General features: G+C 48.6%; 1 protein-coding gene across 6 annotated transcripts in view; it reads right to left on the bottom strand.

Moving 5' to 3' along the window:
* osbpl8 (oxysterol binding protein-like 8) overlaps positions 1-20,707 on the bottom strand; it is a 69,793-nt gene that overhangs the window by 12,283 nt on the left and 36,803 nt on the right. For 4 of the 6 annotated variants that reach the window (XM_048970489.1, XM_048970471.1, XM_048970481.1 and 1 more), the window contains 6 exons: positions 7,792-7,862; positions 5,761-5,841; positions 3,971-4,072; positions 2,855-3,058; positions 1,560-1,644; positions 276-447 (listed from right to left, as the gene is read on the bottom strand). In XM_048970489.1, the coding sequence (XP_048826446.1) occupies positions 276-447; positions 1,560-1,644; positions 2,855-3,058; positions 3,971-4,072; positions 5,761-5,841; positions 7,792-7,862 (715 nt within the window). Of the gene's footprint in view, positions 1-275; positions 448-1,559; positions 1,645-2,854; positions 3,059-3,970; positions 4,073-5,760; positions 5,842-7,791; positions 7,863-14,519; positions 14,986-20,707 lie in introns of those variants that run through there. The other 2 variants (XM_048970453.1, XM_048970497.1) reach the window with 2 other exon arrangements.

Raw genomic sequence — 20,707 nt, 5'->3', positions numbered from 1 at the left:
CTTTGATGTGAAAAGTGTCAAAAAGATATTATTCCTCCCACACGGCTGCACAACACGTTCCCCTGGCAGGGGATCTGCTGTTGGACCTTTGAATAAGATACTCAGCATGAATTGAAGCAGTAAACAGAACCAGCTGTGTAAAACAGCTGAAGGACTGTTAAAGCAAAGAAATAGCGACATTAATAATAAAGGGGCAGGTCACTTCCAGCTAGAACTGTAGCGCTAACTTTGGCTAATGGTAAGTGGAATGTAGGTCACAGGTTGGCGGTGCTCACTGGAAGCCTTCGGACCCTTGCAGGTTGTGGGTTCGCAGCAGGTGGTAGAAGTTGACATGGGAGTGTTCGGACATAGACCCCTGCTCTTGATCTTTTCCCTCCCGGATCATGGTACGCTTCAGCAGGCCAGAGCACTTCAGAGCCAGCTCCAGGGCGTCCATCCAGCAGCGGCCTAGACACAGTAACCCATCTCATCACTACCCAGAATCCATTGCTCCAGGGCATCCATCCAGTAACAGCCTGGACACAGTAAGCATTGTCATCACTACCCAGAACTCATTGCACCAGGGCGTCCATCCAGGAGCAGCTTGGACACAGTAAGCCATGTCATCATTACCCAGAATCCAAAGCTCTAGGCTGGCCATCCTGCAGCGGCCTGGACACAGTAAACCATGTCATCATTACCCAGAATCCAAAGCTCTAGGCTGACCATCCTGCAGTGGCCTGGACACAGTAAACCATGTCATCATTACCCAGAATCCAATGCTCTAGGCTGGCCATCCCGCAGCGGCCTGGACACAGTAAACCATGTCATCATTACCCAGAATCCAATGCGCTAGGCTGGCCATCCTGCAGCAGCCTGGACACAGTAAGCCATGTCATCATTACCCAGAATCCAATGCGCTAGGCTGGCCATCCTGCAGCAGCCTGGACACAGTAAACCATGTCATCATTACCCAGAATCCAATGCTCTAGGCTGGCCATCCCGCAGCGGCCTGGACACAGTAAACCATGTCATCATTACCCAGAATCCAATGCGCTAGGCTGGCCATCCTGCAGCAGCCCAGACATAGTAAGCCATGTCATCACTACCCATAGCAGTGGATCTGAAACTTCCTCCATGTAACACAGGGAGATTTTAGAACTGGTCTTAATGTGAGCCCCATTCTCAGCTCTGACAAATACACCAGAAAGAATCCCATTTGTCTCAGGAGCCACAGGAAGGGTCAATGAGTTCCTGGACAGCTGTAGTGAGCTGTTATTTTTGTTCGATTTCTGTCCTTTCTGTTCGATTTAATGAGTCTGGCTGTTCTCCTCTGACCTCTCTCAATAACAAGGTGTTTTCTGCCACAGAACTGCAGTGGGCTGAAGGTGCGGAACCACCATGTCCAGCACAAAAAAATCACAGGATTGTTAATAATCACGTACATCACATGCCTTAGCTGGTATAATGCGAAGCTGTAGAGTAGAACCTCTTGACCCTGTCTACAGCCAGCCGACAGATTAGGACTCCCCAGAATTCCTCAAGCTAAACCTTAGACCTACACCCTCTTAGACCCTTACCGTCGGACTCAGAGGCAGCGCGGAAGATCAGGTGGCTGCTGGGTAACGGCTGTGTGATGGAGCCCACGGTCTCCCCCTTAGGGCCCTGCAACAGAATTGAATGGGAAATCAGCACTGACAGGTAGAGGGCGCTGGTGAGGCAGATGGGGGTGGGTCACTGCGATGGCTAGCTTCTGCTCAAACTGACCTCTTAAATGCTTTAAACTTGAGGAGCTTATAAACAACAAAAAACTGTGCATTTCAATTTAGTTTAAATGTTATAGAAATTAGGTCTGGATGTTTGTGCAAGATTACAAACGGCAGAACTTCATTAAAAATGTATGGACCTGGATCAACAGTGCTAATACAGTCCATTCCACCTGTATTTAAAGTACTAAACGAAAAACGGAAAAGTGTCATATTACATTAGCTGTGTCACTGCATCCATAATAACTCCAACGGAATATAAAAATGACAGTCATGACTGAAAATTAAAACAGTTCCTCAAACAGCAATTTAGCGTAAATGGTTCAGTTCTTCTGACCAACACTTCAATTAAGTCTAAGTCATTAAGAGGGTCGCTATAATGGAAGCATAAATCCCACCTGTAGCAGCAGCAGCAGCAGAAATGATTGTTCCACAGAAGGCCAGGCTCATTCTGCAGGCCTTTATCATGCACCATTCTGGTACACATCTCAGTGTTTGCTTTGTGAGTCATGTGGACGATGAGGCTCACGGCAGCATGTCCTGTTTTTATGCCTAATGCCCAAATAAAAAGCCATTCTCTTCCCTATTGAGAGGCTTCAGGGCCTGATGGGTTGATAGGAAGCGTTCCCACATGGCGTCGGTTAGCATGGTGACGAGAGAACACAAGTCACCTCTTTGTATATACGTCTTGACGGATCGGACAGGCGATTCCGAGAAAAACGAAAGCATCAAAAGATAATTTCCATGTGAAAAGCCATTGTCAACTGGCATTTAATGGCAGATATGCAGTCAACAGATTCCTAAATAAGACTAAAGAAGCCGAAAACGTCAAGATCAACTACAGTGAGTTGTTTAACTGATGGCAGACGTGTGGTCTCACTGGGAGAAGGGGCACGTTACCATCTTGACAGATAGCAGACGTGTGGTATTACTGGGAGAAGGGGCACGTTCTCACCCTGATAGAGAGCAGACATGTGGTCTCACTGCAAGAAGAGGCACGTTCTCACCCTGACACGTGTGGTTTCCCACCCCACCGCAGTGCAGACATACCTCACCACCCACATCCACACACACAGTCCCCAGAGACGTGCTGAGGGCTGGGGCATTACCTTGACGGCCCAGATGGACTGCTCCAGCGGGTGGAAGAGCTTGAAGCAGAAGCCGTCCTTCTTGGAGGGCCTTTCGATGAGCTCGCAGGCGCTCAGCAGCACGGTGCCCACCCACTGGTCGCTCTTGTGCGTCTTGTAGACGAGCAGCACGCCCGGCTTCAGCACACACCACAGCTTGGTCCAGCTCTTCAGAGTGCCCCGGATCTGCAGCAGCGAACGGCATGGGCCGTTTAAAGTGTGGACCAGCGACGCCAGCAGCACGAAGGCGTGAGCGTGGAGGCCGAACCGATACCATTAATAACGAATGAGAAACGTAAAACATCCTCTGTTCTCAAAGGAAAAAAGAAGCAGAATAATGTATGGACAGTGGCTCAGGGTGCGGCGCTGCTGCCTAGCAGCTCACACAACCCCTTAATCCCATATCCGTGTGAGCTTCCAAATGGGTACTTCCCATACAGTTTTCCTTTTATTTATTTAGCACAGTGTTTCCCAATCCAGTCCTTGGTGAGCCACAACTGGTCCACAAGGGAGCAAAACGGTGGATAGTCTGTGGGTCTCCGAGAACTGAATTGAGAAACACTGATTTAGCAAATGCTTTTATCCAAAGCGATAGACATTTTTGAAGGAGAGGATTAAATAATTGGTGCAATTGTGGTTTAAGGGTCTCCTTCAAATGCCTGACAGTGAAATCACTCTGCTGACCCAAGGATTTGAACCAGCAACCTACTAATCACCCTAGCAACACAATAATCCAGTTTAAACTGAATCCTTGGGAATGAACGTCAATAGGACTACCCAGTGAGCCACTATGCAAATTAATATTGCAGACCCACTCTGTTCAAAGGCATCAATGTGACTCTCCATGTGTCTAGTATGTGTGAAGGCCTTGTGATGCACTGGCTTCCTTCTAAGATGGACCACGCCCTACACCCAATGCATCCGGAGAAACATATCAGTGACCATAACTGAGGTATAGGTTATGAGTCTCACACTCAGCTAATACAATAAAAGTAGTTTGTTTTGCATTTGTGCAGTTTCCTTGTGAGTTAAAAGTAAAGCCATAGTTCAGTAGAAACTAGCTGACAACATGAATCGGTGCGTAAGGTGACCCCTGACCTTGAGCCAGTCGGACATAACAATGACAGAGGGGTCCGTGATGGTGCTAAGCAGCTCCTTCGTGGCGCGCTTCTTCTCCTCCCTGTAGTTCTTCTTCTGTACCTGTAGGGGGCGCAAACACTGGCATGTGACTCATATGGAAGGGGCATGCTGTTCTAACCACACAGTGTATTAGCTTAGCAGCCATTAATGCTGCTCGGGGAGGCCGAACACATTCAAGAAGCATAAGAAAAGAAACTGGAAAAGGGATAAGAAGGTTTGTAGATTTAAAGATCACTAGGAATCAGTGTTCCATGTACAGTCGTCCCTCGCCACTTCGCGCTTCGACTTTCGTGGTTTCACTCTATTGCGGTTTTTTGTATATTCATTAAAAAGGTTGTAGAGACAGTGAAAATGATACAACGCTACGCATCGGAAGCATCTTCGCTCTTCGTAATTAAATGTACAATAATAATAATATGATATTTGTAACGTTTAATATATCTTATTTTCTCTTATTTCTCCTAATATATTGGGTAATAGGAGTGTAATTGTCATGACCTGCCTGTAGGATCCTCTTGTGCACCACGCCTCCTTATTAACCACGTGTGCAGCCCCGATCGTTACCAGCTGTTTTCTGTCAGTTTGATTCCTCCGGTGTATTTAAGTCCACGGCAGAGTCTGTAACCCCAGGGCTGTCATTGACGTTTTGATGTTACATGGTCATGTGTCCTGCATTTGGAGTCATTCCAAATAAACCCTTCTATCCTGATTCCTCGTCTCTCCTTTCCTGATTCCGTGTCCAGAAATCGTAACAGTAATGCCGACTATAGGGTGTTATTCCATGTTTCATAATGTTAAAAACATTATGTAGAAGGTCGTAAACAGGTTTTCTATGCTCTAACTACGAAAATATCCGATTTATAAATAAAGAGTCCTACTTCATTTATCGCGGTAGAGTCTGGAACTGATTAACCACGATAAACGAGGGCCGACTGTTTATTATAACAAAAAAATGGACTATGTAATGTAGCATGGAGAAACTTTAACTCCGCAAGGCCAAGACATAGATAAAAATGTCTCCTTGTGCCATAGATGGATAGATGCACGGCTGGGCATGGATGGGCACGGCTGGGCATGGATGGGCTCGGCTGGGCATGGATGGGCACGGCTGGGCATGGATGGGCATGGATGGGCACGGCTGGGCATGGATGGGCTCGGCTGGGCATGGATGGGCACGGTTGGCCATGGATGGGCATGGGTGGGCACGGCTGGGCATGGATGGGCACGGCTGGGTAGCATACAAGCAGATGGGGCCTTTGCCTAACCTTCGTGACGTCAGGTAATATAATATATCTGCCATTTCCAAATGCCATTCAGCATTCACAGCTCCCGCTTCTCCGGAAAAGGCCTGCAAAGGCTTAACTGACGGCCGTGTGTAATTAGCAGAGATGACAGCAGCACCTTCCTGTCCTGAAAATGATGGGTGACGTGGCAGTGGCCAGGGGTTCGGTGCTCATCTGCCAGGAGCGAAAGGCTAATGACCTTCCTTAAAATGTGATCTATCAACCCTCCCCAACAGCGGCACAGACAGCAGCCAGACCAAAGGAGGCTTGCCAGCCGGACAGTCGTAAATCAGATCCTGGGGCAGCCATGGGTGACTGGGTCCCAGTCAGATTTATGCTCTATTCTCAAAGAGATGCCTATTCTCAATTTAAATCAACTGGCTTGCGGCAATGCCATTTAAAGCTATGCGACCTACAGGGCCAATCAGTACGCGGAGACCGTGTCACATGACTCTGCAAGTTTACCTTGAGGGACTCCTTCTTGTTGAGTTTGCTCCCAGCCACGGACACGTCTTTGTCGGACCCATTGTAGAGCTTAGACTCGGACTGTGGAAACAGGGAAGGTTCATTGTCTGACAGGTCAGCACAAGTGCAAAACGGCACCGCAGCACAGCCCCACACACACAAAGTCGGCACCCAGACAAAAGAAAGAAGCTGAACTGTGGTCTGTATCACTGGCATGGACTGATTATAGAGATATGCAGTGCAACCATCCTTGATACGGACAGCCAAAACCCAGAGGCTAGATGGGGCGACTCATTGGCTGATTGACTGTCAATCTGGAAAATGGGACAAAGTGTGAGCTCTTGGAAGAGAGCACAGCTCAGCTCAGGCTGTCCCCCCTTCAGTCCAGAATGCAGGCATCAAAGGCCAGAGTGAGTCATGTGGCCAAAATGCATGTGTGATACATGAGCGGAAGATTTACGCATTTACGCTGAAACTTGCGTCTCTCTCTCCGGATAAGATATCTGTCATTTTTCAATGAAAAACACACTGCCTGTCTGTCACCTGATCATGATCAGATGGAAATAATCCACGTAAAAGCTGTTTTATGGTAAAAGGTCCCAGCACTGCTGCTTTCCCAGCCGTCCTTTACCAGTGAGCCAGGTGAGAAGCCTCTGTGGCCAATCAGAATCAGTCATTATTAAACTAAGTTCCATAAAAACTGGAAAACCAGGCCTGCTTTTGGAAACGTGGGCCAGATCTGAGGAGCCCTGGTCTGGAGGACTAGCCAGCCAGCTAAAGACACGTGTCAGACACAGAAACTGGATAAGCCTCTGTGTGTACAGCATGATGCCGGGCTCAGCGAGTGCCTTGGACTCTGACTCTCTGTTACATGAACAGTTGGTCAGTCTGTTAGTGGGGGGGGGGGGGGGCAGCAAAGACTGTGGTCAAATAAAACTGGGGTCACACAGAGGCTGCTAGGGAGTGGAACACGGACGTATGAAGAGGTCCGCCTGTACCCGGCGCCTTGAGCGACCGCTGAAGCGGGGCCTGGGTCGCGGCCGCCTCAGATATCGCTTCGGATCTCATGGCGAACACCGTGCGGGTCATATTTTAAAGACCTCATCAGAGGCCTGTTAATGTGGTCACGGGCCCCCAGGCTATTTGAGTTATGAGAGCCCCCCTACTATTTTATTTAAAGTTTTCGACCGGTGGTCGCCAGCTGGCAGTAAGAGTTGCCAAAGGCGGTGGGGGGAGCACATTAAAAGGTCTGGGGGGAGGTAGGAATTTTATTAAACAAGGTTTACTGGAGCCGCTTTTTAGCGGAGGTTGGGTAAAATGCGTTGAAGCCCCTCTGGGCCTCTTATCTAACCATGGACAGCCTCAGATGGAGTGACTAATTGGGGTTTGAAATGGTGCCTCCTGCAGCACATGGTATGCTCCACTCCGAGCCCGGGCCCCTCCCGCCTTCAGGCAGCACATGGTATGCTCCACTCCAAGCCCAGGCCCCTCCCGCCTTCAGGCAGCACATGGTATGCTCCACTCCGAGCCCAGGCCCCTCCCGCCTTCAGGCAGCACATGGTATGCTCCACTTCGAGCCCGGGCCCCTCCCGCCTTCAGGCAGCACATGGTATGCTCCGCTCCAAGCCAGGGCGCCAACACCAGGACGGGGAAAGGGAGGAAGAGGAGCGTTTATCCAACTTTTGCAAATTGGTCAAGAGGCGCAAATGATAAGCCGGTTAAGGAAGACGCGGTGAGAGTGTAAATGTATAAGGAGCCTGTTGGGAAACCACCTGACAGTCTCCTGTTTGCTGCTGCAGCCTCTGAGCAAAGCATTACCAAGCGGTACAGGATGATGCTTCTCAGTGCTACCTGGGGTGCAGTTCAGTGTACAGCCGCGCAAACAGTATCACTAAACGGGAAAAAGGCCGAAAGACGCCGCAAGGGATTATGATGCGAAAACAGCTAGACGGCGATAAGCTGTGTAACTCATTAAAAGCATTTTAATTTCCTGATAAGAGTTTCAGCGGGGGTGATGGCGGCCTGTCGTACCTTACTTTTGGAGATGGAATGGGCGGAGTCTTCCCTGAGTGGCAGGACGTCATCCCTCACCCTGTCAAACCCTGCGGAGACAAGCCCGATGTCTGCTGTCAATCAAAGGGAGTGAGTCACCGCCCCCGCCCCCCCCCCCTACCGCGCGATCCACCATGGCGACTGGCAGAGTAGCGATATGGAGGTTTCCAGTTAATTACGTCCCCAGGGCAAAGACGGGGGAGAGCAGTGGGCAGGGATCTGTGGGGGGGCGGTGTTATAGGCACAGAATTCATTACAAGTTCACTGCCCCCACCATTGTTAGGACCCGTGTCACTCCTATGGAGCATGAATAAATAATAATGTCATTTGAAGAATCACATCGCATCAAGCGTACACAGCAAGCTGCCCTTTTAACCATTATAACTGAAAAAGTCCGCAGTTTGCGTGTGTTATAATCGCTAACGGGTCATGGGAATTTCTGTAGCATCAATCTAACTGATGCCGGCATCTTAGGTCCTTGGACCATCCGGGGGCCACAGGTGGGTTTGCCCCATGGGTGTGGGAGGGAGGGCCCTTAACCTGGCATGAAGAGGCAGAATTAACCTGTTAATCTGGGGCGGGGCTCCTAATGCATGACGGAAACCTGGAGGCTTTTCCAGCAGATTTCATTACTCAGGAACAGCGTCGCACATCAGGGGAGAGTTTCCAGACGACAGCTGCAGTAATGACAGAGTAGGCAGGTTCCGAGCTCCTTCCAGACGCAGTAGATTAGCTTTCCAAACGAAAGCGGGAATCTGTATGAATCAATAAGTTCTCAGTGTCACCCAGCAAAGTGCTGGATCTGCAGGGTTTTAATGGGTATTAAAGGCTTGTCTGTGGTCCGTGATGCTGCTAGACTGTGATAAACCACTCATTTACATGGCTTTGCTTACCTGCATCAGTCAAGTGTGCAAACAAAATTCATATTCCTATCAGACAAATTCAGATATGACTGAAATCTGTGCCTTTGATAAACGAACGGCCTTTTGTTATGACCAAATAAACTGGCACGGGCAGGAGCAGATGGCAGATTACTCATGTAACCATGACACTCTGACAACAGGGCACGTCTTCTTCTGAAAAACATATTTACTTATTAGTTTATGGTTCTGTAACCAGATATGAAGCCCGGAATTCTATGCGGTTCAAGCGAGAAAGAATGGTCAGGCAGTCCCTGGAGCAACTGGAGTTAAGGGGCTTGCATGAGGGCCTAATGATGAATCACTTTTCCAACCACGGGATTTGAACCAACAACCTTCCAGACACAGAGCCATGCACGGCAAACAAAACACCGAGAAGCCAGGCGAGCAAAACAGAACTGATGGGGCCAACCAGCAGCTTCGACCAGGGTCTCTCAGCACCTCAGCAGAATCTAAAAAAATACATTTGTAAATTCTGAGCACTACTGTGACTGTAACTGCGCTGGATAATGTCAGGTTGCATTTTCAGGTACTGGAAGACTATTAAGAAAACGACAGTTGTGTCCACAGCAGAAATACAGTTGACACAGGTGCAGTGCTTGTTTGTGTTACATATAGGCTATTTATACACACACACAAACACACACACACACACACACACACACACACACACACACATTTGTACTCATATATTTGTGGGGACCATGAGGAAAAACCCCAACAATGACAACCTTAACTCCTACCCAGTCCTAACCTTAACCATAAGTAACCAGACAAAATACAGGACTTGGCATCTTTAGTATTTTAATTGCAGTCACAGATTTTTATGACATCGAATTTTCTCTTTTGGGGACCGAAAAAATGGTCCCAACAACATCAAAATAATGGGTTTTTATATCGCATTATACTGTATTGCGGGGACACACAACGTAATATATACATAACCCACACACACACACACACACACACACACACACACACATACATGCACACCACCACCACGTGATAAAAAGCGAACACACACATATACACACAGAAGCCATTTCCTAGTTGATCTCCCCTGATTATCCCCCGAGCCAGGATCTAAACACACAGTTTATGAGAAGCACAGAGAGGCCCTGCTGCCCCTGCATGACGACCTGGAGGGACACAGCCGGCCCCCACCTCAATGACACTCGAAACCTCTCCCGGAGCACTAAGGGCTGTGTAAACACAACGTTGCTCGGCGGTCCTCGTGCAGCTCATTACAATAACACACGGCTGATGCGGGCAGGGCGGGGGGGGAGGCTCTCTTCATGATCACCTGACCCTCACGGCCCCCTGTACACTGGGGGCCACGCCATTCATGCAGTAAAAATGAAGGCTTAACTCACAGCACCCTGTACACACGTCGCTCCAAAGACACCATTGTGCGGAACGTCTCCAACAATAAGACTGTATTTTAACCATTTCAATGATCCCATTCATCCAGCTCAACAACTGCTGCAGTGTTTTGTATACAGTGCAGTGGGTTGTAACAATCTACATAAAGAAGAAAAAGAACAAATCAAACAAAAGATGGAATTTTCTCTCTTTACTGCATTCATGCTTATGTCCAAGATCAACCTCTTCTCCTGAACAACAACTTCCCTATTCCCAGACAGTCATGCAGATGCGTCATGGAGGGAACTGAGTATTCACAGAACTGCCAGCAGAGGCTTCCATATACCTTATCCCGAACTTATATCTGGAACAATCCGTCCAAGTGCAGCCAAGAACACAGTCAGCGATGGTCCGGAGTCCCCCCACGGAGCCACACATCTGCCGACAGTGGCTCCTAGCCAAACAACACTGGAATAACCACCTCCAGTACAGACGGACAGCCGACATGGAGACCGAGAGTTCACCAGAGAGCAGCGTGAAAGCCCTCATGTCAAGATGATCCACTCTCAAAGCAGGACTGCAGCTATAGTGGCCAGAGAACGTTTAATTCATCCCGGAAATAAAAAAATGTTCTAGATGAGTGGCTCTCCAAGTTTTTGAACCAAGTACCACTTCAGATCAAACCAAAACAGTCAAACACCACATGGCGGTAAAAAAATCACAGTAAAAACTACCACAGAGTTTCCCATGTACTGCCTGGGCGCACTCTGAGTAGCACTAATGCTTTGCAGAAGTCTCTTGTTCCAAATGTTTAATTACAATATTCATATGATACATGAGACTAACCTCCTTCTGTCTCTCTTAAAAGCTCGGTGCTGCTGGAGATGTCTTTGATAGCTCTTCTAAAAATATTTCTAAAATAAAGGCTCTTGATGCTGGCAGGTCCCGTCCGGCATGGACTGACTCTCCGACAAAGCTCTGCTCGGGGGGCAACGCAAGATGGGGCTTAGAGGGGCTGACCGAGCACCTTCCCTTAAGAGGACACGGCTCGTTTGAGAAGCTCGGCTGAGAAGCGGCCTTTCTGGGAGCCACAGACGTACGTGGATAAAAAGCTGCCATTACAATGTTCTCCCAGATACATACAAAGAAGACCGAGATGCTGCACAAGGACACCCCCGAGGTTTTCAAACAGCTTGGGCTGACTTTCTGAGGGACCTGACTGAGGCAGGCGTCCACGGCCTCGACCTTCATCTTCCGATGAGAAGCCAACGTGAGATCACGAGGCTTAGGTCTTCTCGTTATCAGCAGTGAGGCTAGTTAAAGGGGGACAAACTTATCACTGGGCACACATTTACAAGTACCCTTATTGGACTCAATCCAGAAGAGACCTGTTTGACACAGGGAGAACATGCTAACTCCGCACACATACAGTGCATGGTGAATTTGAGCCCCCAACCCAAGGGGTGTCAGGCTGTAATGATGTCCATTAAGCCACCAATTGCACTACACCGTGACTCAGAACCAGAAACTCTCAATTTTAACACAGCTTCTAAAAGATCATCACAGTCCAGCCAATGTGACAAACCTCCCACTTCAAAGAGGAACTTGCAAACCATCCTCAACACAAAATAGCTTGCTGACGTCATTCATGCAGGCCTGGTCTCTTCTGGCTCACTGAGCTGATGCAGCTCTCGGAGAAGCCTTGGTTCTCCCAGGAAGGAGCTCCCTATCAGACAGTTCACATTTTTGCTCCCTCTCAGCTCCCTATCAGACAGTCCACATTTTTGCCCCCTATCAGCTCCCTGCCAGACAGTTCACATTTTTGCTCCCACTCAGCTCCCTATCAGACAGTCCAAATTTTTGCTCCCTGCCAGACAGTCCACATTTTGCTCACTCCCAGCTCTATTTCTCTATGTCTTGAGAATGAGAACCTACTTAATGGTTCTGGATGCAGATGAATGAAGAGCACCAGCCATTGTGAAAGAATATCAAGTAAAAAATGACAGACCAGCAATAAATTAAGCGGTCACCAAAGTCACCAAAGTTGACCAAATCCAAACTTTCACTCTAGCGAGCTGGCAGCAACCCTGAATATGAGTGCGGTGCCCTTGAAAGAGACATGCAGCTCAAATCTCTGGCTCTGAGATGAGCACACGCATTACTATGATGCACTGCATCTATTGTACAGAGATTATACCTTCATTTTAATGTGAATGGTAATCATCTAAAATATCTCATATAATATTAAAAAAGGACTTTGCTGTTGCATTAGACTGAGTGTAATAAACATCAAATGAATAACCAGGAAAATGGCATGAGTACAAACACCCTTAAGTGCCATATCAGCCACACACAACAACAGGAATACTGAGGAGAACGGCTGTAGTAAAACAACCATGGTGGCCCCAGGCAACAGAAGGAACCTCAAACAGCCCACAGGGGGACCTTTATGTGCAGATTCATTTCCTTCTCCGATCCCTTGATACAAGAAGCATGACAACTCAGGAACTACTTCAAAACAGGTGCTACTTCTCCTTGGCTGGATACGAACCTTCAAAGAAGGATGCTCAAGAGTGGTCTGGGTTCCCGTTCAAAGAGGGGGGGCAGAGCTACATACGGCTCATACAGGTGCTAACAGCCACACTACAGTCATGGAGGAACTGGGAGGTCAGGTGCCTCTGGTACCATGGTGGATGGGGAGCCACAGGGTTATGGGAGAAATGGTTTGTTCTGTCGAAGCGTCATTATCTTCAGTGCCTCGAGGAGGGGGGGCTGTCACAGCAGAATGAGATAGGGTCCTTGTGTTAGAAAGCACTGCAAAGCCAGAGAAAATGAAAAAAAAAAAAATCTGCCTTCTGAGGCCAGGTTTGGAACCGTCCCAAAATCTTGCAAACACTGGGTGTCTTTGAGACCCATCAGTTTTTGGTGAGAGAGCATTGTGACAGATCCCTGAGCTTGATTTATTCTCACCCCGCGCCCCATCCCACCCCAGGCCACCCGTTGTCAAGTGGACATGCTTCAGAGCTCACCGTGACTTTCCTGCAATGCCGCAAGACAGGTGTTATGGCCGCACTATGCGGTCAGCCTGCGCTAAAACAGGGCAATGCGCAGACATAAAAAGACCCCAGGTGTTAACGTGGACCTGGGGTCTATTTATAAGAGCAAGCAGTCTGCAGAGTCAGAGTCTCCAGAGTCCCCCACCCCCCGAGGCATGGCAGCACCTGCAGAGGGCCGTGGTGAAGTGCGGAGTGACGTCAGCCTAACATCCCACAATCCTCTGGGGGGTACAGCATCCAGCTGAATGCACCATAATAGGCTTGTCATGTGAACAGTGAAAATATTTATAATACTGTTAAAAACAAAGAACTCTGCTGACGTGCTGTAGGGTCATGCATCATCGGGTCGCCAGGTCGATTCCCAGCCCCGGCTCTGTGTGCGTGAGTTTGTATCTCTTTCCTATGGCTTCCAGTCCGGCTTCCTCCTACATTCGAGTTAGGTGAATGAAACCTATGATGAACTGGTGTCCCCCCCCCCCCCCCAGCGTGTCCCCCCCTGCGTTTCCCCGGACAGGTTATAGACTAGATGGACGAATGGACTTTTACAATAGAGCAGCTAGACAGAATCACTGCTACATGAAGGAGGGATTTAAGACATACAGTCAAGTACAAAAAACAGTAAACCTTACTAGAGGAAAAAGACCACACAGAAAAACAATAACCACGGTTATCAGATGGTTTCAGGCCCAGAAGAAAAACAAATCTGAACAGAATATTGGTCATGCTCTAAATATTTAATCACCGAATATCGATACCCATTACCACAAATCACTAGTGCACACTGCTAATACAGTAAACCCAGTCTGGTATTTTTTACAAACAATTTAGGTAGACCTTTGCTTTGAAATGCATTGCTCCTTGATAACAAAGAGTGCTCTTTTTATACATTCATCTACACTTAAATGATCATTTTGGCAATAAAACTGAGAAACTCAAACTCCACTTGGTCCGAGACAAAACTCCACCAGCTTACCCTCTCCTTTAACTCCTCATCAGAAGCCCAAGTCCTTTAGTAAAGGCAATACTTTGTCTAATTTTAAGATGCAATGTTTTTCTCGACTATGTCAGCCAGCAAACCTGACTGTTTTTAGTCTGAGCCTGCGGGTCTCAGGAAAATCGATTTCAGAAAATAGATGGTCACTATGATCTCAGGACAGAACCCACAGTCCGTGTGGACATCCTTCAGCAAGCGGCGCTTGCTCAGTCAGCCTGCTATCTAATCGCTGTAGGACGGGCTGCCCGGAGGAGGGAACCCGAGGTTAACACGTAGCGTAAAGTGGACAGCGGCCCCTGGGAGAAGAACAGGGAACCCGTCCCAAAAACACAGCCTGGGGGCTCAGAGCTGGAGCAGGACGGGGTCCGTACCCACCTGGCAGGATGGGCTTGAGCTCGTTGTAGCCCCCGAAGGACGCGTTGCGGATGAGCCGGCGTCCATCGGGCCGAGGGGGGAAGGCTCCCGAGACCCCTCCACACGTGGAGAAGCGGCGGCGGCTCAGGACTCCCTCCTCTCTCATCATGGGGGCGGCCAGGCCCCGGCAGGGGTGTAAGGGGGTTTGTGTGTGTGGCTAGTGAGTGGGGGGGGGGTGGCGGGGTGGGGGGTGCTCCTGCCGGTCTTAGAGGGGTCTGAGGTGTCGGGGTTGCAGCAGGATCGGGGGGGCAAGCAGAGGCTGCTGAGAGTTTGCTCTGTCCCGTGGGGGCAACCTGGCCTTCTGACAGCCCACCCGCACGCCTTCGTGTCCTCTCCTTTCTCCACCTCCCTCTTTCTCGCTCTCTCGCTCGCTCTCTGCGTGTCTCTGGTTGTGAGTGGCCGCCGGATCCTCCGCAGGCCAATCAGCGGGTAGCCTCCCCCTCCCCCCCCGCTCCCTCTCGCTCACAGCCTACCCAAGCACGACATCGCTTCCTCTCTCTCTTTCTCTCTCTCTCGCTTTCGCTCTCTTTCTCTCTCTCTCTCTCTCTCTCTATCTCCTCTCACTTGCATTCCCCCCTCCCACCTTTGGAGCCCATCTGCTTTTTCCCGCCACCTGGCCCCGCATACTCCTGCCGCAGGAGCCACAACTTGACTTAATCGTCTCAGCTGGAGGACGGCTGAACCACCCCCCCTGCTCTGCTAACCGCCCGGCAGGGCAGATCCACTCCGCCTGCCCAACTCCATTCTCCAGCAGCACTGGCTATAACAGGATTGGCCTGTTTTTGCCACCCCAAGAACCTTTTCACACTGACCTTTATCGCCCAGGAGATCTACCTGATTAATGGTCAAAGTTAAGTTGGGGGACCTGCATGGTACCCAGCTCAGAGTTAACAGCAAGCCAGCCTCACCGCTCTCAGTAGAGTTTCATTTATCAGTGTCAGCACAGCAGAACTGTCAGTTACAAGCTCAACAAGCTGATCTTGTTAGGAGGATTTCAGGACTTTAAAGCAGGTTAGGGTGACCCCCGCACGTTTCACAGTCAGCCAAAATCATTCTATTCATCCGTGGGGACAGTTTAACCCAAGGGCACAGCGCCTGGCAAAGGAAAGGCTTCGTGAGGCAAACAGGCTGCTTTTTTAGCCGGATACATCGCACACGCCGCCGGAGCTGACGGCTTCTCGTACTCCAGCGCGGCTTTAAATCACACCTGAACTTCCCAGGATGATTCAGCCCCCCCGGGAAAGCAGACCCTCACTCACGGCACCTCGAAATTTCCTTTAATGCTTCCGCACCGTTCCCACTCTTTCTCACCAAAGCGAGTGACAGAGAACTTCCTCTCGCTGACATCAGGGGGGCTTCTAGCTCCCCGGTTTGCAGAGGGCAGACGCATTTGTCTCTCTGGTAACCACTCCTGGTCTGGGTTGCTTGGCAACCAGACCAATTTTAAAGATTAAACAGATGGCCTTGAGGAATGGACCAGACTTATCAGGTCTAATTTTGTAGTACAGATAATTAAAATACCTCCAGTACACCCACATTATTCCTACTTTAAAAATAGACAGTATAAACCACTGGCATGACATGTGAACTCCCTTCACCCTCGAAAACTATAATAAAATAAACCACGCATGAAAATGTAGTTTTATTGGGCAAAAATGATACCCTTTATCCATGCAATTAAACCTGAAATAATGTGAATTAATCAGGTGGATCAACAAAACCCATTGAGACTTATTCACCAACGGTCATTAAATAAACAGCCAGGGGTAAAATCAGACAAACATAAGATATAACCATGCACCCCAACTGTATCAGAAACAGTGAAGGTTATGATGCTATGCTTATGATCAGATGGCTGCAAGTTCAAATCCGATGGTCGGCAAAGTGATGTCATCGTTGACCTGCTGAGCAAGGCCCTTAATTCCAGCGAATGTCTGACCCGGCTCGCTGAAAAACTGCTTGGATGAAAGCCTCAGCTAAAGTGAAATGTTTAAGAAAGTGGCAATGGAAAGTATGGAGTAATCAGCCCATCTCTACGCAGTCAGAGGCTGTGGGGTGGCAGCCAGGCATGGGATCCAGTTCCACATTATGACTTTATCACAAACGGGCTGCTTTATTTGGGCGAACCGGAGCAGAGGCACACTGGCAGCCTGCTTTTGTTTTTGAGGTATCGTTTCTGGCACCAAGTAAGCCCAACCCCTCCATCACCCCCACTCCAGGCAAGATAAGGAGAAATGACTTATTCATGCAGCAGGACACAGTGCCACAGTTCCCCAGTGACAGAGCAGGAGCGGGGGGCACCTCAGCAGCATGCCACATTAATCTCCATTAAGAGGGGGGTGGGACCTAAATATGGGAGGAGCAACCAGTATCCACCCCCCCATCTCTCCTCTGCTCCACGTTCCCCTCACCCTGCCTAGCTCACCTGTCCCGAATCACCCCATCATCACCCTCCCATCGACCACAGCCTCCGTTACATCTGCATGTGACTGTGATCCTTTGTTCTTCTGTGGAAGAATAGCTACATAGAAACATAGAAGTATGGCTGAGTGGGTTAGGGTGCTGTGCCGGTGAGGTTGTGGGCTTTAATACCAGAGTCGCCGGACTGATTTCACCTTTTAACCCACGAGCTTTTAGGGCCCCCTAATTGCTCCAGTAACTGTCCAACGCTGCTCTCTTAGTTTCACATTGCTTAGGAAAAAAGTCTCTGTTACATAAATGACTTATAAACGTAGTGTTGTGTGCTGGCATTAGTGGGAAGACCTCGCTGGAAAGGCCTCTTTGGGGGCCAGAAACTCGCTGAAGAGGAAGCCAAGACACTGAAGGTTTTCCTTTTATTATCTAAACAGAATAAGGGACAAATCTTTGATCAAACTGTTGAGAACAGAATGGGCCTATTAAACAGCTTAATTAAAGGAACAGGTAACCAAATTGGAAAGAAAAATCCCCCCCCAAAACAGTTCTCTCGCCAGTGGGGATGAGATTCATCAACAGGACCTTTCTGAAACAATCTAGGACCATGAAAAAGGAAGGCAATTCACTTATAGCTCAGTAGCGGAATCAGTATTTTTCCGTACCGCGAATGTAACATTTTCCTTGGGTTTCACATGTTTGCTGTTTGTGGCCCTACAGTATACGCCTTCTTGGGCCACTTCTGATTGGTGAGCATGACTGGCATGCGAGAACCACAGCACTTGTGATTGGTGAGAATGACCGTCACACAGGGAGCACGGCATGAATTTGTACAACTATTCTCACAGCAGTTTTAAACCCTGGGTCTGAATACGTATACGGATGTGTAGCGTATATCCTAAATCGCAGCCTTTGCAACTTGCTAATCGCGTTGTTTCAAATCGTGATTTCGATTTGAAATCGATAAATCGTCCAGCCCTAATCCAAACACACATCGCTCCAGACATCCATGCATACAGACATCCACCCATCCAAACACATCCATCCAAACACATCCATCCAAACACACATCGCTGCAGACATCCATGCATACAGACATCCACCCATCCAAACACATCCATCCAAACACACATCGCTCCAGACATCCATGCATACAGACATCCACCCATCCAAACACATCCATCCAAACACACATCGCTCCAGACATCCATGCATACAGACATCCACCCATCCAAACACATCCATCCAAACACACATCGCTCCAGACATGCATGCATATAGACATCCACCCATCCAAACACATCCATCCAAACACACATCGCTGCAGACATCCACCCATACAGACATCCATCCTAACACATCCTTCCAAACACACATCGCTCCAGACTTCCATACATACAGGCATTCACCCATAGATTTCCACCCATACAGACATCCACCCATACTCACATCTAACCAATCAGAAATCCATACATGCATTCACATTTAAAAATGCTCATGAATCACGTTTATGAAATACACTACAAACAGGTATAGTAAAATTCAACCATTTTGCTTTCTGATGTTAAGGTTACGCAACAATACGTCGGGCGTCATTAACCAACGGTGTGCAGACACCCAGTCGTGAGGAGCTGGATCCAGGCCACGTGACCCATGCTGGTCAAGTCACGACTGAAAAGCCCATCGGCTTCTTTCGGCAGCTCCTGTCATCGTCTGGCCAGTCGCTATGGAGACGGGGGTCAGTTGATAACGTTGGTGCTGATAGGCGGACACACGTCAAGCGGTTCTGGCCCAAATGACCACTGACACAAAGAGGGTGAAAATGTGCTGTCGCTCAGCCTTTCAGGGGATTTAACCAATCAGAGAGACGTGTGGCGGACAATGGGTGGCTCATTTGGTAGAACAGCACAGATCGGCTGTCTGGAGTCAGAAGTAAGCTCTGACAAAAAGGACGAGACTCACTGAAGCAGAATGTAAATCTCTGCCTGTCCTCGTGGCTAAGCCTCTCCCAACATCACACAAGGAACAAAACTGCCTGCATTAACCACAAAACAAAAACAGGGATCGTGGGTATAGGTACTGAGAAACAACCAAATGCTACTTCAGCCTAATCCACATGGGTCTGGAGGTGACAGTTAAGCACCATGAGACTGTCTGAGCAGGATAAGGCGAGAAGGTGGACAGATGTGTGGATCAGAATCAGATACAAGTGTCAGGATAGTACTGAGAAGCCGACAGGATTCTGTGTTCATGTGTTTCCTTTAATGACAGCAGTCAAAAGAACGCAGATATTTATCAAGTGCTTGACGCGACATGCGTGCTACAGAGAGCAGAGGAGAATTGTAAACGCGCGACCGTGTAGAGACAAAAATAACAAGCTGTTGTGTAAATAAGATAAATAGCATAAGGCTATTTCGTTTGTTTAATAAAAGGACAATGTATAGACCTGTTCCATAGGAAAGGTAACCTTAAATTTGACCTTCGGAGGGGGGGGAGGTGCCGTTGGGGGGCGCCCCCATAATATGATGGTGGGGGAAACACTGCATTACTAATTTTCCTAATTTTACTAATGCTTGTAAATATGGGTCTGATGGGCCCTGGCAAATCTACAGCAGAGGATTAGTGTTCAGTGTGACGGTTGGTGAATCACGACCAGCATAGACATCTAAAGTCCCAAAGTGTCCTAGGAGCATGCAGTGAGGCTATGAAGTCCACCTTCAGTCACACCTAAAAATGACCTGCAGGGGGTGGCAGTGAGCAACAAATAAAGAGAGCGTTACCTTAAATAGTATATTTACAGCTGAAGAGCCTTTCACCCCTCACTTCATAAGACAATTCCAGGCCAATAACCGCTGACCTATCCCTAGAGAGAGGATTTCCAATCCTGAGCAAAATGTTTATTTGAAGTGTATAGTTCTGCAATAAACAGCAGGAAGCGGCACAGATGCTTCTGTGGAAAATGGCAGCTTCTCTAAAATCAAGGTACTAGTAGGGAAACAAATCTGGCATGGCATTTTCACCTCGATTTGCATTCCAGGCCAGCTGTCACGTCACTCTGCCTTCCAACGCACGATGTAACACGACGAGCCAAGGATTCCAGCGAAGAGGAAAGGGCAGCTCAGCCCAGTACCCACTCATGACATTAATGCTACCAGCAAGACTTCAGCTCCCCTCTTACCCACTTATCCGTCCTTAAGTGACCCCATAAGTGACACCATTCTTGAATTCCGAGTGCCCAAAGTCCAGTCCGTCAGCACTAATGTTGTGTGTTCTCAGCTGCCAACTCTAGGCTTCCCAGCAGAGGACCAAACTCCCAAAAACCACTGCCAGAACCCCTTTGCTGACCCTAATCCTGAAGAAGCATTTCACCATACGGAGGTTCCACTGCTGGTTTCCCCACCTCAAAAGGCAGGTTCCACACTGGGGTGAGGTCAGGGGATGACTGGAAGTGCACAAACCGGCTGGCTGTGACTGGGGATGGAGGTTTTTAATACTGCTCAGTGGGGCATAATTCCAGGGATGGCCCCTTTCACCAGGCCCAGCTGACCTCAGCTACTTCTTACAGGAGAACAACAGGTGATAGCAGCTCTTTAAGTCTTTACAGTAAGTCTCTCAGATGCTATTTCAGAATATTATTCCCGTTACTGCATCAAACAACGACTGAAATGGAAATTCAGTCACTGATGCCATGGAGATAAACAGCCCCAAATAAAGCCTTTTACATCATAAGCCTACTC

Source organism: Brienomyrus brachyistius, chromosome 1, assembly GCF_023856365.1.
Source record: "Brienomyrus brachyistius isolate T26 chromosome 1, BBRACH_0.4, whole genome shotgun sequence".
In the NCBI taxonomy this organism is placed as follows: Eukaryota; Metazoa; Chordata; class Actinopteri; order Osteoglossiformes; family Mormyridae; genus Brienomyrus; species Brienomyrus brachyistius.
The sequence above is the reverse complement of the archived record's forward strand: the minus strand, read 5'-3'. Positions and strand labels throughout refer to the sequence as shown.